The 17,515-nt window shown below is 43.3% G+C and overlaps 1 protein-coding gene across 9 annotated transcripts in view; it reads right to left on the bottom strand.

Annotated features, from left to right (window-relative positions):
• The window catches only part of EDC3 (enhancer of mRNA decapping 3), a 68,150-nt gene extending 54,514 nt beyond the window's left edge, over positions 1-13,636 (bottom strand). For 3 of the 9 annotated variants that reach the window (XM_027858245.1, XM_027858253.1, XM_027858252.1), the window contains exons 1-3: positions 13,603-13,636; positions 7,454-7,635; positions 3,048-3,361 (exon numbers count right to left, since the gene is read on the bottom strand). In XM_027858245.1, coding sequence (XP_027714046.1) covers positions 3,048-3,361; positions 7,454-7,617 — 478 coding nt within the window. In that variant the 5' untranslated portion in view covers positions 7,618-7,635; positions 13,603-13,636. The other 6 variants (XM_027858247.1, XM_027858248.1, XM_027858250.1 and 3 more) reach the window with 6 other exon arrangements.
• Between the last annotated feature and the right edge of the window lie 3,879 nt (positions 13,637-17,515).

Here is a 17,515-nt window from a genome sequence, read left to right as displayed (position 1 = left end):
ATAAAAGAGTCTCAAATCAGTGGAGTGGTTTACCCTTAGCTATATGCATATTAAGTGACAAAGTCAGACCTTTCAAGCTGTAAGTTCAGAGTTCTTAGAGTTAGAACTTAAGCATCTCTTCTAACTTCTTCAATTACTTAAACTCAATAGTCAAGGTAAGGAAATGAGTTATCTCCCCAAAACTTCAGCTGCAGGCTACAACAGAGAACAGTCACACTGCCAGAGGGCAAATGCGCCAATTTTATTAAAGCTCTGGATCCTAGCACCAAACAGAGACTGGAGTCAAGAGGAACTAAGTACTGATGCCAATACAGGCCAATTCAAAACACAAGTCACATTCACGTTCATACAAATCAGATTTAGGAAGTAGTATAGCTGCATGACAACACGCAGAGGCAACTAGGTAACTCAGGGACAGAGAACTGGGCCTAGAGTCAGGAAGACCTGAGTTCAAATATAGCCTCAGACACTTATTAGTTGTGTGACCCTGGGCAAGTCACTTAACCTCTGTTTGCCTTAATCCACTGGAGAAGGAAATGGAAAACCACTCCAGTATCTTTGCCAAGAAACCTCTAGACAGGATCATGAAGAGTTAGACACGACCGAGCGACTAAACAATAGCATATGACAACCATTACTAAACTTTCCATTTCTAGTGAAAGCCCTAGATGGCTTTTCTGAGATCACAAAGGAAATCATGAATTCACATTTTTCACGACCAGCAAGAATGACAACCATGCAAAGACTAAAACAGCAGCACTAATTTCAATCCTTCTCTTGGCTCCCTCTAAGCACCAAATGCGAGTTGCCTTGAGGAGACCAACATTAACAGCCAAGGGTGCAACCTCACCTCCAAGTCACTGAGCCCTCACTCCAGGACTAGGCCAGAGGCCTCAATAAGGTTGTTGGCGCAGCAGAGCCAATGCAGCTAAGTGCTGGTGGTTCTAAGAGCAGCTGGCACCGAGAGGCCCTTTAGGCTTACAAGGCACTTTTTATAACAACCTGAAAGGAATGGACAACAAGAAATATTTGTCCTGAGCTCCAGAAGCTGCTCAAAGAGGTAAGTGGCATGCCCATGGTCATACAGCTAGCTTAATAGAGGCTGGATCTAAGTTCAAGTCTCTGCAGGAGAATTCTGGGTTCTTTGGACTATACTTATACTTGTATACATCTTAACAAATCACTAAAGGTCTATCAATTACAAGATTAAAAACTGTAACAATTCTTTGGGACCATTTATTTATTATGACAGTGTCCAGTAGGAGCCCAACTTTGATGAAATTCTTCATTTTAGCAAAGAATACCTTAATTTGGCTCATTTATAATATTGCACAATATTATTTAAAATCAGTAAAAAATTCTCTATCGTGGTCCCTGCATATAAAACATCTATATTCAAAGACCAAAATAAAATAACCTGTTCTATGAGAAAAATTCAAGAACGCTCATGAGAAATAAAAGATGTCTTTAAAATATGTTTTCACAACCAGTAGAAGAAAAGCAATCTGTAAATGCATTAGCCAAAGCAAGTAACAGGGCAGCTAGGTGGTACAGGGAATAGAGCACTCAGCTTGGAATCAGGAACACTTGTCCTCTTGAGTTCAAATCCAGCCTCAGACCTTACTAGCTGTGTGACTCCGGGCAAGTCACTTCACCCTATTTGCTTCATTCAGTTTCCTCATCTGTAAAAAGAGCTGGAGAAGAAAATGGCAAACCACTCTGGGATCTTTGACAAGGAACTCTAAATGGGGTCACAGGGAGTCAGACACAATTGAAACAACTGAACAACAACAACAACAACAGACTGAACACCTAAAACATACCGCTACTGATACACTCGTTGCTATTCTTTCAGGGATATAATAAATTGGAAGTCTGCCAATGTAGTGAATAGACTTTTACCAGTACCTACTACTAACTCACATTTAAACAGTAGTTTACACTGACATTTACGGAGCTTTTTAAAGTTTACAAAATGCTATTACTTCATTCGATCCTTATAACCCTGTGACATAGATTCTATTATTATTTTAATTTTCCAGATGAGGAAACTGAGTCTCAGAGAGGTTGAATAACTTACTTACCCCAGATCACAATGAGAATATCAGAGGAGAGATTCAAACCCAGGTCTTCCTGACACCAAGTCAAGCACCCTACCCACTGAACCACACCACTGTACCCAGTAACACTTATACTTTTCTCGCAGTAGGTAGTGCAAGTATTATCACTCCCATTCCCACTCCATTGTGCTGTCTCTCCTCTGCTCTGATCCCAACCAGCTGTGTGACCCTGGGTGAGTCACAACCTCCTAAGGCTGCAGGCAATACTCTAAGACTATCTGCTGCAGAGAGGGTGCTACCCTGCACTGGTGGAAAGATTTTCCTCACCCAGGAGTTCACTCATTAATAAAATCATATTCTACACCCAATCCCCATCCTGTCCCTGTAGTAGCTGGAGTCCATACCAGTGCAGCTGCTGGCACAAACATAATTCCTGCAGCTCCATTAATCGACGGCCAAAAAAATCATGGCAAGTCTCTGTGACCAATTATTTCCAACTGGTCCTCGATGTACAAGACACAAAAAGCTTAAATTTCCAGACAAGTCAGACCTCTTGGGCAGATGGTGAGTGTGACTATGGGTATATGGGAAGGGCAGAGGAGGTACGTAATGGAACACATCTGAAGCCTTGGGCTCCAGACTGGCTCTGTGCCATAATGCTTTGGGCCCAAAGGTCCTCATCCTCATCTTCGTCTATAAAACAAGGGAGTCAACCTAGACTGTCACTTAGGTGTCCAGGGAGGGCAGGAGGAAGCAAGGTGGAGTGAAGCAGGAGTGGGGATATGTCTATAACAGCTGACTCCTCTTCCCTTAAAAACTTGGAAGATGAGCAAATAGGAAGCAGAGCCGAAGCAAAGGAATCCTGCAGAGTCGGATGAAGCTTTCTAGCAGCATTCTTTTTTACTGCTGTGATAAAAGGGGTGGCTAAGACTTCACAGTCCAGGGTCATCACGTTAAAAAAGAAAATGCCAACAGGAGAATACTTACAAGAGTTATGTCGACGACGGAAGCTTCTGGACTGATTCAGAGATTCCATGTGCCTGTCCACATAGCTCTTTGAGCATGGCTGCTGTGGTGAAATGGCAGCATCCTGGGTCTTCATCTCTGCTCTCTTGGGGATATTCTGGGGGGCACTGGAGGACGTGGACTTCTTGAGCAGTCTGCCTGTGCCATTCTGATTAATTCCCACTTGACAGCCAACACCAGGTAGGCCTAATTCTGTCTGTTGTGGGTCTCCACATTGCTGGCTGTCCCCAGAACCTGGTATCTCCAGAATCTTCAACTCAGTTATGTCACCTGCCCTGAAACAGACAAAATTGAGTCCCAATCTCAAAACCAAAATTCTGGTAAATAGCAATGAAAAGCAATGCTATTATTGATCATTTAGGTCACTGAGGTATGAGAGCAAAAGAACTAAGGAAAGTTGTCAGGGTCTTCAGAAACAGGACTCATCCTGAAATATAATATTCAGCTGAAATACCATACCCTTTTGGAAGGAGAAAGCTCATTTGTTGATTTACAGCTATTTTAAAAGCAGAGCAGAAAAGATAAACCCAAGTAAAATGTCATAGGCCACATTTAAAATTCTCAAATTCATTTAACAAATACTTAGTGAACACCTGCTATGTGCACAGCCTTGTGCTAGGCCTAGTGGAGTGCATACAGGAGGACAAGGTGTGCCCCCTACTGATCACCAAAGACCTCATGAGCTAGTTCAGAGGCCCTTTGGCTTTTCAATTCCTCCACATGGCAATCACCACTAGAAGAATAGCAAAGGGATTGTGTTCTGAGCCAGAGGTGACAAACTGGCAGCACAGAGGCGGGATGAGCAGACAGCAGCTCAGAGCAGATGGGAAGAAGGCGTACCAGAAGTCTGACCATTCAGAACACTGGAAAAGTCTCAGGAGAGGGATAGCACTGGACAAATAGGAAAGGCAGGCATTATGACCAAAGAAAGAAATCATTTTCAAATTTGGGGCCTACAGATTGCACCCACTCTTCCTTCAGAGTTCCACTTTCTAATACTGCCGTTCACACAAACTCTGGGAGCAGAAGGAGTGTAGCTGTTGTGATATAGCTCTGTAATGGTATCACTAGCAGACTTACCATGTGTTCTAGCACACCTCTATCCTCACAAAGGCTAGATTTAATGTCCAGGGATATATACAGAGAACAGACACACACTGAAACCCCAGGAGAGGCTGGCTGATGGAGGGTGAGGCTGGTTATGCTACTGGAGATGGAAACAATTCTGACTTTCCAAAAGTTAGTACAATCATTCTGTTTTAAGGATGACTACATAAAAATAAAATTTATTAGTGTATTAATAGCTCATACCTTAATACAAATTACAAAGGGCAAAAAACATAATGTATTTTTTAAAGTTATAATATATCCACAGACTGAAATGAATATAAAAAATGTATAATGTGAGTTCTGGGGGGTGGGGGTGTCTACCATAAAAAATGTATACAAATTATTTTTTAAAAAAAATCAAAAACTAGTGCACAGGGACACTGCCTTATTTGAAAAAAGGATCTCGGTAACATGACTGAATGTCAGAGCTCTGAAATGTTTTCTCCTGTATTCTGGTTCAAATTCCTTTCCTTGTTAAGATAAATACATGGATTTGAAGTATTTATGGAATATACAGTTCTATCCTTTTGCCTGAATATTAGTTCCAATAAATCCAAATTGAAGGAAAAAACAACAACAACAAACCACCTCGAGATCGCTCATCAGAGGAAAGAGCAGAGGCCCAGGAGTGCTAACGGCCACAGTCACAGTTCGTGTGCCAGCTATGCTCCAGCAAAGGGCAAAGAGGTGCATGGGGTGGCAATATCTAGTGTAGAGATCTACTGGAAAACAGATGCCAATCAACTGAATGGGAATTCCTGACCAATTTAGAAGAACATGCACCTCCTCACTTCTGTGTTCTCCAAGTTATCCATGCTCAAGACCTTGGAGTCATCTTTGATTCTTCTTTCTCCCCTTTCTCTCCCATCACCAAGTCCAAGTGATCTACCTGCAAAATATTCTTTCCCTTTCCCACTGAAACTACTGGAATTCAGGCCCTTGTAACTGCTCACCTAGACTATTATAACTTCCTATCTGATATTTTTGCTTCCAGCCCTTCCTCTCACCCTTCTCATAGCTACCAAAGTAGCTATGCACAGGTTTGCCCATGTCACTGCCCTACTCAAATATCCTGAGTGGCCCCCTAGTGCCAAACAAATAAAATACTAATTCCTTAGTCTAGCATTAAAAGCCCTCTACGATCTGACTCTCACCTATCTTTCCAGACCCACTTCACACTAGAATTCTTCACACCTTAGATACTTTAGTCAAACTGGTTTTCCAATGTCATCATCTTCTCCAGTACAAGTGCCTTTATACACACCAGCCCCTATCCTTGGAACAGAGGTCTTTGTGTGTACACGTTTATACACGTTTCAGGCCTGTCCTGGACTCTAAGCTCCGTCCCTGAGGTCAAAAACCATTGTTACCACTTAGCACTGTATCCTGATCACTTCGCATAAAAGTACAGTTAATCAGAAAAAAGATGAACTGGGAGGCAGGGGACGGGGGCTTGCCAATGACGATCAGGATACCTTTAAGCCACCTTCAGTCCCCTCATCTCTGGTCTCTATCATTCTCTTAGCATCTATCTGTGATAAATGATTAATTGAACCCCTATTTTATTCCAATTATTTATTTATTCATTCAGTATTAATCAAGTTTGATATGATTCCATAGGAGTAGTGATTATAAATTCTGATAGTAGGCCTCAGAGCTGTGAACTGAAGATTGTAAGTTCACTTGCTTTTAATCACAGAAGCTAACTACAGACCCTCCACCCTTGTTTTTCCTTGTTACGGTGATCAAGTTCAGTGTGCTCAGCGGAGGTGACTCAATTACATGGAAAGATGCTCCCCCACTGCTATTTTTGTTGCCCCTCTATCCCACACCATCTCTCTACTGCCCCACATGGTGAGATGACCAAGAGCACATGGTCAATGAGTGACCCTGGCTGCCAGTCTGCGGCCTGTCTTTCTACCAACCTATGAGTATGCTCATCAACTCTGGTAGGACCTCTGGAAAGGTCAAGGTAAGTCTGTTAAGGTCTGTTCACTAGCCATATGTCAACCAATGGGATTTTGTATTTTGTGTAGACCTTCCTGGAGGATCTCGGGCAAGGCCTATCCATCAGACTCTGTATTTTTGGCCTGCTCCACCTATATTGTCCAGGTATCAAGCACTATATAACTAAGACCTTGGAAGAAGTGGGCATCTCAGATCGTAAGGAGGATCTGAGGTCTATTTCACTGGAGGGCGCCATGGACTTTTTCATAAAGTGCCACTGGCTCAGAGCTCTGCCTCAGTGTTTTCTTCCTGCAGACTGGACAATTTTGAAAATCCCCACATATCTCACTTGGTAACCTCATCAGCTCCTAGGGCCTGCAAAGGCTTCCCAGGTTCTCTGACCTCTCTCATGACCTTCAATCTTGAATCACCAACGGCCTTTCGGTCATCTTGAATTGGATGGTCCACAGGCATCTCAGACTCAACATATCCCAAATCTTTCCCTTCAAAGCCCTCCACTCCTCCCAACTTTCCTTTCTTTGTAGGGCAGCACAATCCTTCCAGTAACACAGGCTTACAACCTCAGCATCATCTTTAACTCCTCACTCATCCTCACCCCACATGTTGAATCTTGGCCTGTCAACCTTTATAACATCCCGCACATATGCCCCCTTCTCTACTCACACCACCACCATCATAGTGCAGCCCTTACCACCTCACACCTGGTCTACTATACTGGCCTTCTCCTTGGTGTCTCCCACTCATGTCTTTCCCCATTCCAATCCAATCTCCACTTACCTACCAAAGTGATTTTCCTGAAGTGCTGGGCCAATTATGCCACCCCTCCTCCTCCTCAACAAACACCTGAAGCTTCTTATTACTTCCGGTCAAACACAAAATTCCGTCTGGTCTTCACAATCTGGCCCTTTCTACCTTTCCAATCTTCTTTCGATTTACTCCCCTCCATGTCCTCTATGATTCAGCCACACTGGCCTCTTGGCTGTTGCTCACACTTGACACTTGTCTCCCAACTGCAGGCCTTTTCACGGGCTGTCCTCCAGACTTGGAGCGCTCTCCCTTTTCACCTCTGCCTCTCGGCTTCTTTCAAGACTCAGCTCAAATCTCACCTTCTGCAGGCAGCTTTTCCCACCAGCCCAACCCCTTTACCCTAGTGCTTTCACTCTGAGATTTTCTTCTATTTACACTGTATCTTCCTGTCTTGGTATCTCCAAAACTTAGCACAGTGCCTGGTACATAGTAGGTATGACCAAGAAAGGGAGGCAGAAAAGTAGACTTGTAAAGATACTCACCTAAAGGTGACTTCTGGCACTAAACACTTCACTCCATTGTGGAAAGGCCGGGTCAAGGATATGGTCTGGCTGACCTGGTCCACCGCCGATACTCTTCCCTGATAGACTCCCAGGCTGTCCCCACAGTTGATGGATACAATGCTGCCCAACCAATCTGAAGCCATGTTTTTGATATGGGATCGCTGTAACAAAGAAGGGACAAAGTAATGGGTCAAGCATGTTCCAGAAGGCTGGACACTGGACAAATGCTAACTTTTAATAAACAGGCCCCTCCATACCTTTAAGGGAGCTAACTGAACATCAGAAGTCATCATTAAAATATCTGGTTTTGTCTTTTTCTCAAGCGGCACATACAAATAGTCGAAAAACCTTGAACTTAAAAATCAGAAGGAGACCTTGGTTCTCACTTGCTCTGTTACTAGCTTGATATGTAACCACAGGCAAGTAATTTTATCTTTTTAGGCCTCAGTTTCCTCATTTGTAAAACGAAGGGGGTGGACTAGATCAGAGGTGTCAAACACATGGCCATAGGGCTGCATGCAGCCCACTACACTTGAAAGTGAAGTTCAAACCAGATTACAATGTAACTAGGAAATTTCCACAAAGTCCAGAAATATTTTGGTTCTTTTATGGGAAGTTTTTAAACTGCCGTTTAATGCAATCTCTATATGTATTTACATAAGAAATTAAACACAAGAACAATACATTTGATACTAAACAAATGTTTGTTATATGGATAATTACAAGAGAAATGTCAGGAACTCAAAGGCTGGTTTGGCACTTCCCAACAAGAACAGAAATGGGGTGAAAGATAATCTCACTGTTTAAATCATTATTTTGGAGGAGTCTGTATAAAGAAAATATAGAAAAATAGTAAGAAAATGAGTCTAACAACTCTAAAAACCTCCAGTGACACAACTACCATAAAGCAAGTGAAAAGGGCTCTAGCCAAGGCCAGTAATATGTTGGCTTGTTCCAGTCACCTATACTAAGTAATTATAATGCCCAATCTTGGCCTTGGAGAAGAGATGAGGAAAGCATCTTCTTCCTTTCATTTGAGGTAGGAAACTAGAAGTAGAAGATGCTGCCAAAGGTAATTACTTCGTCAGCTGATTTTGTTTAACTACTTTTACTACAAACGCATGTCAGGAAATGACTATGATAGGAAAATAAAATACATAAATACAACTTCCTGAAAATTCTAATGTTAACAAAATGCTAGAGGGCTGCTCAATCTTTGCTTCGGAGCATAAGGGATTTCATCAGATAGGACAGAGAGAACCCCAAGCATGAGAACAGTGCTCTTCAGCAGCTTCTCTGACCAAGCAAGTGCCAAGAGTTCTTAAAAGGAGAGAAACTGAAGTGCAAGAAATGGCAGCACGCAACTCTTTGTGCTGAAAGGGACCTTAAAAATAATCTAATCAAGCCTCTCACTTTAAGGTGAGGAAACAGAGCCTTTGTGGGAGGGCTGAAGTGAGCAGCCTCCACTGGAGTCCAAACTCTCTCAGGCCAATGCTCCTGAGGATACAGCCTCCAGAACGTACAGTGGGTCTTAGGCCCAAAAATGCTACACAAGGAGTTTATAGTGATGGTCTGAGATACTTTGATAGAAAGTAGAAGGAATACACGCCAGACATATCTCATTCCCTACTAAGCTGTTTTGTTTTCAAGGAACAAAAGCTAAGATTTCCTGTTATTATTTGTGGTCTATCATACTCCTGCCCACCTCCCACCCCCACTCTCTTGACAAGTTTATTTTGACATTTCCATAGCCAAAATCATGGCACAATATAAAAGGAGAAGCAGCAAGTACTTAATGAATTCTAGTATAGTGAAATAAAAAGAGGAAGAACACTCAGGAAATTCAAAAATGGAAGAAAAATGCAAGGTTTTCATTTTTCAATAGAAAATCTTTTTTTGTAACCTTTTAAAGTGTTAAATGTTTTTTTTCATTTGCACAATGAAAATTGTTTTTATGTGGAGTAAATAACTCTAACATTGAAATCTTCTTATTTTGTGGAAAGCAAAAAGCTTTTCCTCCAAATATGAAGGCAAATACCTCACTCTACCCTGTTATTTGGCTTCTTTTCCCTGTCCCTAATTCTCTAATTTCTCTTAAGAAAAAGTCAACTTGGAGCAGCTAGGTGGCATAGTGGATAGAGCTCCAGCCTTGGAGTCAGGAGGCCCTGAGTTCAAATCCAGCCTCAGACACTTGACACTTACTAGCTGCGTGACCCTCGGCAAGTCACTTAACCCTGATTGCCTCACCAAGAAGAAAAAAAAAAACAAAAAGTCAACTCATTTACCCCCAAAGAAAGAACTGAAGAGCTCTGAGTGTAGATTGAGGTGTACTTTTTTCACTGTCTTTTTCTTGCCTTTTTGTGTTTCCTTTGCAACATGGCTAATATTGAAATATGTTTTACACGACTTTACATCTACAATTAATGTCACTTGGCTTGAGGGGTAGGAGGGAGAGAATTTGGAACTCAAAATTTTTTTAAAAAATGACTGTTAAAAACATTTAAAAATGTAATTGAGAAGTATTTAATGAAATAAATAAAAATAAACATTTTCTTAAAAAAAAATTAAAAACAAGCCACCTCAAAACCTGACCAACCTAGGCAGATTTTAGTGGAATTTTTTTTTATCATCCTTTCAAATGTCCACATTAAGATCTCTGCTAAAGCATTTCCTTTTCTACAAATCCCTGTTTCTAATGCTTCAGTCAATTTAACAAGCATTTATTAAGCACCTACCATATACCAGTCACCATGGTAAGCACTAAAGATACATAGATTGTGAGGTCTTGGAGAGCAGGGACTGTTTTTGCTTCGTGCCCCCATAACTTGGGGAGATATGATGAATCACAATTAGTCCAATTCCCTCATTTTACAAAGGATAATGGAGGTCCATAGAGACTAAATGACTCTAGTCACTTAATCCCTCCACCAGTCTCTGTGGTCAGTCAGTCAGCAATCTAGCATTTATCAAGGGCCACCTTGACTGACTCCACTCCTCCGGTGTCAATCTGGCAATGTGCTGCCATTGCCCCTGTGCCCATCCCCTGTGTCCCCCATCCCCCCTTCCCCCACTACCCTAGTTAAAACACTCAGGCTCCACAGGATGCAATGTATCACAACAGGCTGTTCCGGAAGAGCACCCTGAGGTAAACTCAGGGAGGACAAAGAACATGCAACTACCCTCCTTATTTCAGCTCCTCTCTGCTCTATTCCACAGTGACAGACTTGCCTTCTTCTAACTCTGGCCACTTGGCTCCTATTGCCAGGTACTGTTCTAGCCACTGCTGGTGACACTCCAACCTAAACTCTTACTGGGAAGATAAGGACAAACACAAATCACTACCACACCGGGCACTCAATGTAGGACCTGTATCATACAAATGGCATTAACTGTAAATGCTACAGGAATCAAGAAGAAAGAGCCCTGTAAACTCCAGGAGTCATAACAGGCTGAAGACAGAGAGTAGGTGGATTTCAGCTTGAAGACCAAGTAGATTTGGGAGGAGGCTCAAATTCCAAGGTAGGGAAGAAACATGAGCAAACCTGGAGGTGGGAAATAGAAAAACTAGGCCCATGTTACTTGGTAAAGTATTATTAAGACTTCACTCTACAAGGTAGCTGTATTCACCTCTTGTACACACAAGTGGAGGGACAGAGGCCATTAATTCATCATAAACCTTGCAAGGGACAGAGTAAGGTCTTAGTCCTAACACTGATAAGTTCTACACACAAACTCAAAACTGACAAGAGAGGATCTGAGTATAAATTAAACATGGCAAGAAATCATACCCTCAATCATGCAGTACTGTATCCACTGATGAAACAAAACAAAGCACATGGAATACTTTGTTGTTTATTTTAAAGCAGTCACATTCCTTTCCAATCTAAAACACAACTTCAAAGACTACAAAGTACTCAGAGTCCTAACCCTACTTTTTAGCTTAAGTAATTTCAGAAATGATGCTATGTTATAAACACTAACAGAACCTGCAAACTGGGGAGAGGACAGGACCTGAGGGTGGAGACCCATAGTACTTGTGCAGTCCACACAGAAAGAACATACAAGAGACAAATTTGTTTCATCACAACTAGGACAAATGTCTGACCATATGACTTTCATGCTCAAAAACCTTCAGGGGCTCCCACTGCCCAAAGGGAAAAAAAGCACAAACTGCCAGTCAGGCATTTATGCCCTCCAGAGTCTTGCTCCCACCTGCCTTCTCAGCTTTATTTTGTCCCTTTGAGGAACTCTACACTCTAGCCAAACCAGTGCTGCTTCCTTCACGTGACCCTTCCTCTCTTCTGTGCATTCCTGCCTCAGAATCTGACTGTCTCCAAGACTCTGTGCCACTTCCTCATGAAGCCTTCCATGATGCCTCAGCTCCCAGGATTCCCTTGCCCCCTCAATTTTCCACTACACTTACTTGTGTACACACTGGAAGGTAGAACATAAGCTTGGTGAGGGAAGGGGCAGTTTCATTGTCTCGAACATACTAGGCGGTTCAGGTTTATTGAACTGAATAAGCAGCAATATAATTAGCTGCACCATCTTGAATTACAAAGGACTACAGAGGGACCAAATAGAGATTTGCTCCTGTATATGTAATATATAGTACATAGTGGTCTTCTTTGGAAAAGTCACGTATTTTCCACTCATCTAGGAATGTTTCTCTAGCTAATAAGATAAAGATGACATAGTGAATCTCATTACTTCAAGTTTCACGGATTCACAAACTGTAAAAACTATCTCATAATCCACTGTTGGACAGCTGATTATTAGGAAATCCCTCCTTACAATGAGCTGATAACTGCCTCTGATAGACTCAGATGCTTTAGAAATGGAATGGACTTTAGAAATGGCTTAGTTCAACCCCCTGATTTTGGAGAGTCCTCCCTACTCTAAGTCCCACAGTCCTCCCAAAATTCTAAGGGCCATAATTACAACTCTGCCCCCACCTAAAGGAAACCTCATTCTTGCTTCAAACTGAGAAAATCCTCTATTAAGGAACTAACTTTAACAATGCTTAAAGCCATACTTCATAAAACAGGTATCTTTTAAGTTTGCTTTAAATTTCATAATAGCGAAAACAGGCTATAGAGATATCTACACTCTTGTGTCTGATTTCCTTCTTACCGTGCATATGAGACTGCTAGCCAGTTAGTGGTGCAGTATATTGCTGTGGAATAAAGCAAAGCTAAATGGAAAATTAACTGGCAAAACTCTGGTCTGATTAATATCAATCACCAACACGATCAAATAGTGTCCAGTTTAGTCATAACTTTAATACTAGAACAAGTTTCCTAAGAAAGCTGGAACCATGTCTTCCATAATTTATGAGTAAACTATTTCACTACTGAGGGGATAATATGGAATAATACACCCAAAACACCAAGGAGCCGAACAAGAATCTTAGAACAGAGCAAAACTTTGGAGATGTTTCATCAGTACAAGGTCAGGGAGGAAGGCGGTAGGAAATCTGTCTGGGGAGGAGGGGTATCAGAGGGAGCAGTCCCAGCCCCTCCCCCACCCATCCACAGGTGTTAGTAATATCACAAGCAACTTCTCCCCTCCTGGGAACGTGACCAGCCTAGGTGCACGAACCTATCACCTCCTCGATGAAGGAGCCATTATGAAAGGGGGAGGGGAGCGCGTGGCACAGGGTTAGAGACCCCAAGGCCCTTGAGGATCTCTGGTTCTCGTTCCAGACTCCAGGCCCCCCACAAGCAACGCTGCTCAGCCCACGGGGGGCACGGGCTGCTCAGGCTGGAAGGTACGACACAGAGAGAAACTTCGCGGCCCAAGCCCCTCCCTCACTTGGGAGAAGAGGGCACTGACGGTCTGAGAGGGGCAGCCGCCCGCCCAGGTCTCGCAGAAGGACCCCGCTCGGAGCCCAAGTCTCGGGTGCTGCGGGCCCCCCCCCTCCCGAGGCCCGCGGGCGGGAGGGAGGCTGGTTTGGGTCAGTACGGGCGGGTCGCTCCCGCGTGGCCCGCCTGAGGTCCAGCCGCCGGGCTGGGCCGGGCCGGGCCTGGGGCCCGGGCGGGAGGAGCCCGCAGGGCAGGGAAGGAGGGAGGGCGGGAGGGAGGGCGAGCGGAGAGGACCGCTGCCTCCGCACCGCCCCACACACTTACAGACCCCAACGCCGCCGCCGCCCGCCGCCGGCCGGAAGTGCCCGGGCGTCCTCACGCCGACGTCGTGCCGTCACATCCGCCCCGTCGCCGGGGCAACCGGGGCCAACGGCTGCCGGGAGCGGCGGGGCAGCCGGCGTGGGCGGGGCCGGACGGGCGCAGTGGATGCGAGTCCTTCCCCTCTGGGCGACTCCAGCCTCTACCTGCCTCAGTTTTCTCACCCATTAAATGGGCACAATAACCTCCCAGAGTAGTCGTGGGGACCGAAGGAGAGACTCTTTTTAAAGGGCTCAGCAGCCCCTAAAGTGCTCCCTGAGCGATGGAAACGGGGGTGGGCGTGATCGTCGATGTGGGGAAGGAAAAGGAGGTAGAGGGATTTCGGGCCTGGGCCGTAGGACCAGAGAGGTAGAGGCGGCAGGGACCTAAAAGGGCCCTGAGTTCCAATCTAGCCTCGGGTTGGGGGTTGAGGGGATGGTTGGTGGATTTTATTCTCTACAGAGCCTCCCGCCCTTCCCCATTCCACTTTGTGACAGCTCTAATGGCCACTAGGTTTTGTGCTTGCATCAATTCTAAATGATAAATAGATATGTGATATATATATATATATATATATACATATTATCTAAATGATAGACGGATGGATAATATATATAAAATATGCACAAATGCTCATTGCCCCTAGTTGTGCTCTCTGGAGCCAAGCAGACCAAATCCCATCAGTCTCTCTTCCATGTGACGGCCCTTCAAATACTTGGAGATTGCTATTATTCAGTATAGTCGGCTGTGCTATCCCCGCCTCATACCCTTTCCTATGCTACTGACAAGTCTAAGAGCTGTGATAAACATGGTGAAGTACACAGAGTCAAGAAGACTCACCTGGAGGAGTTCAATTCCTGCCTCCTACACCCCTGGGTGAGTCACTTCACCCTTTTGCCTCAGTTTCTCATCTGTAAAATGAGCTGGAGAAGGGAATGGCCAACCATCGGAGCGTCTATGCCAAGAAAATCCCAAATGGAGTCATGGAGAGTCAGGAAGTGACTGAAAAGACTAAACAACCTGAACAAGGTGAGCCTTTATACTTGAGTTTTCAAGGTTCCTGTTTCTTTTGCCTGCCAGTAGGATATGATCTTGATCTGTAGAAAGGAACATTCAGTTAGGAAGAATCAGTCTTAGAAACTCCACTAACTCTAAAGTTCAAAGAGTTAGGAAGTATTTTTGGTCATTTTCTCTATTCCTCCTCCTCCAGGACTGGGATTCTGAGAGCCTAAAAAGGGAATCACGAAGACTAAAGGTTTTTTGGGTTTGGTTTTGGTTTTTCCACCTAGGCACAAGAGAGGCTTCTCATTCAACTTTCCCAGAAAGCCTAATCACTTTAGTCAGGCCTGGACCCACTCATCTAGAGAGAAGCCTGGGTTACTTCTCCCCCATTCATTCTCGGGAGAAGTGGACAAACCATTTCCCTCCCTTCTCTAAAACCTCACTAATGTCTCTCCTTATCTCGGGTTGGATGAGGTCACACATGCCATTTAGTCCAACCTCTACCTGATCAAGGGTCCTTCTATATCAGGCCTAACAAGTAGATCGCAAGCCTGTGCTTGAATATTTCTAATGAGGCCGAACACACTCCATCCCCACTCAAACTGTTGTCTCCTTTGTTCCTTTTTGGGTAGCCATAGTGGTGAGGAAATTTTTCTTTATAGCTGCCTTAACTTATTTCTTTGCAGTTTCTACCCACTGCTGCTAGTTCTGCCTTTTAGGGAAAAGAAAAGTCAAATCCTTATTCCCTGAGATAGCCCCTTCCAATACTCTAAGATAGCTATCATGCCCCACCCCTCCCTCAGTCTTTTATATCCTAAAAAACCCCTAATTCCTTCAATCTATCCTCATATGGCATGATCATTTTTTAAAAAAATTTATTATTTTAAACATTCTTTTTTTTTTTAAATTTTGAGTTTCAAATTGTCTCCCTCCTACCTTCTCTACTACCAGTGAAAGGGCAATCACTATGATATCAATTATATGTGTGAAATCATGCAAACTTTTCCATGTCAGACATCACAAAAGAAGAAGAAAAAAAAAAGAAAGCAAGAAAATTATACTTCAATTTGCCTCAGAGGTCATCAGTTCTCTTTCTGGAGGTAGATAATATTTTTTTTTTTATCACAAGTCCTCTGGAATTGTCCTGGATCAAAGCAGCCAACTTTTTCAAAGCTGATCATCATTACAACATATGGTATGACCTTTGTGAGAAATTAATACTTCTTATATTTAATAACTAATTATTGTATTAGGGCCAAGGTTTTTTCCTCTTTTCTGCTTCCTGATCCAGAAATCAACCAGTGTGGGAAATCCCTCACAAAGAATTACCCAGGCCAAAATCCAATCAGACAGTAAAAGAAATTATAAGTTTGGGCTAATAGGTGTATTCTTGCCCATTGTGTTTGCACAGACAGGTCTGGGGAAAGATTGAGTCTCCCTATGATCAAGACAGGTGATATGGAAATTGATGTCTTTTTGACCAAGATTTGAGTGACCTAAAGTCACATACCCCAAGACCATCATTTAATATAGCCCCCACCTCCCATTGTGTTAACCAATCAGAGCTGATTAGGCATCCCTCAGGAACACCAATTCTTCAAAGGGCATATAAACAGTGAGCCCACCGCCATGAGGGATCTTTGGTCTAAGAGAGACAGACAAATGCCATTCTTTTATCATTTTTAAATTTTTATTGTTATAATAAATTTATTATTTTATTCATCACACGTTAAAAGCACTTTACTCTCCTAGGAATCTGGACACTCGTTGGCTTATTGTACATCCAACGTGGTGTCAGTATTGCAGACACAGTTTGGCCAGGATCTCATCTCCATCTGCCTCCAGTAATTCAGGGTACTAGCCCACTGGTCATTGACGTTGAGCTTGCAGTCACCAAAGCCCTCAGATCTTTCTCATACAGACTCTGTCTAGTCATGTCTTTCCCTATCTTGTGTTTGTGAAATTGATTTTTGAACCCAAATGAATTTAAATTTGTCTCTATTACATTTTAAGAACTTTTTGAATCCTCAATCAGTCATTCATTGTTAACTATTCCTCCTAGCTTTGTGCCCTCTGTAAATTTCCTAAACATGCCATCTATTCCTTTATCAAAGTCACCAATAAAAAAAATGTAAGAAACAGCCATGATCCAGTAGAAAGAACTCTGACTCTGGAGTCAGAGGACCTGGGTTCAAATTCTGTTTCTGACTCTGGCTTTGTGACTATGGGCAAATCATTTCAGTTTCCAGGACTTGAATTTTATCATCTGTAAAAGTAGAGAATTAGATGAAATTAAATGGTCGCTGTGGTCTCTTCCAACTCCGTGTCCCCATGGCTAGCTACTCCCCAAACCCTTCACTGATTAGTCTCTTTAAAGACTGGGTAGGGGACAGCTAGGTGGCGCAGTGGATAGAGCACTGGCCCTGGAGTCAGGAGGACCTGAGTTCAAATCCAGCCTCAGACCAAACACTTGACACTTACTAGCTGTGTGACCCTGGGCAAGTCACTTAACCCCAATTGCCTAAAAATAAATAAATATCAAAGACTGGGTATACACCACCCATCCTCCTTGCCTTATGCAAAGTTTGTATGCAGCTGTCTCTCGCTGAAATTTCACATGACAATTTAAAACTTAGAATTCAATTCAACAAACATTAATTATTGAGTATCTACGCGAGGTACTGTTAGGTGCTGGGATACAAAAACAAAAATGGAGTTTACAGCCTACTGGGGAGGTACAACATGAAATAAATAACACACACACACACACACACACAGAATAATTTTGGAGAGGGAGTCAGGAAAAGCCTCTTGAAGGAGGCTCTACTTGAGCGGAGCCCTGAAGGGAGCAAGCCTTCCACAAGCATGGGGGTCTGGG

Source organism: Vombatus ursinus, unplaced genomic scaffold, assembly GCF_900497805.2.
Source record: "Vombatus ursinus unplaced genomic scaffold, bare-nosed wombat genome assembly UNPS02012811.1, whole genome shotgun sequence".
NCBI lineage: Eukaryota > Metazoa > Chordata > Mammalia > Diprotodontia > Vombatidae > Vombatus > Vombatus ursinus.
This window is presented reverse-complemented; position numbering and strand designations above follow the sequence as displayed.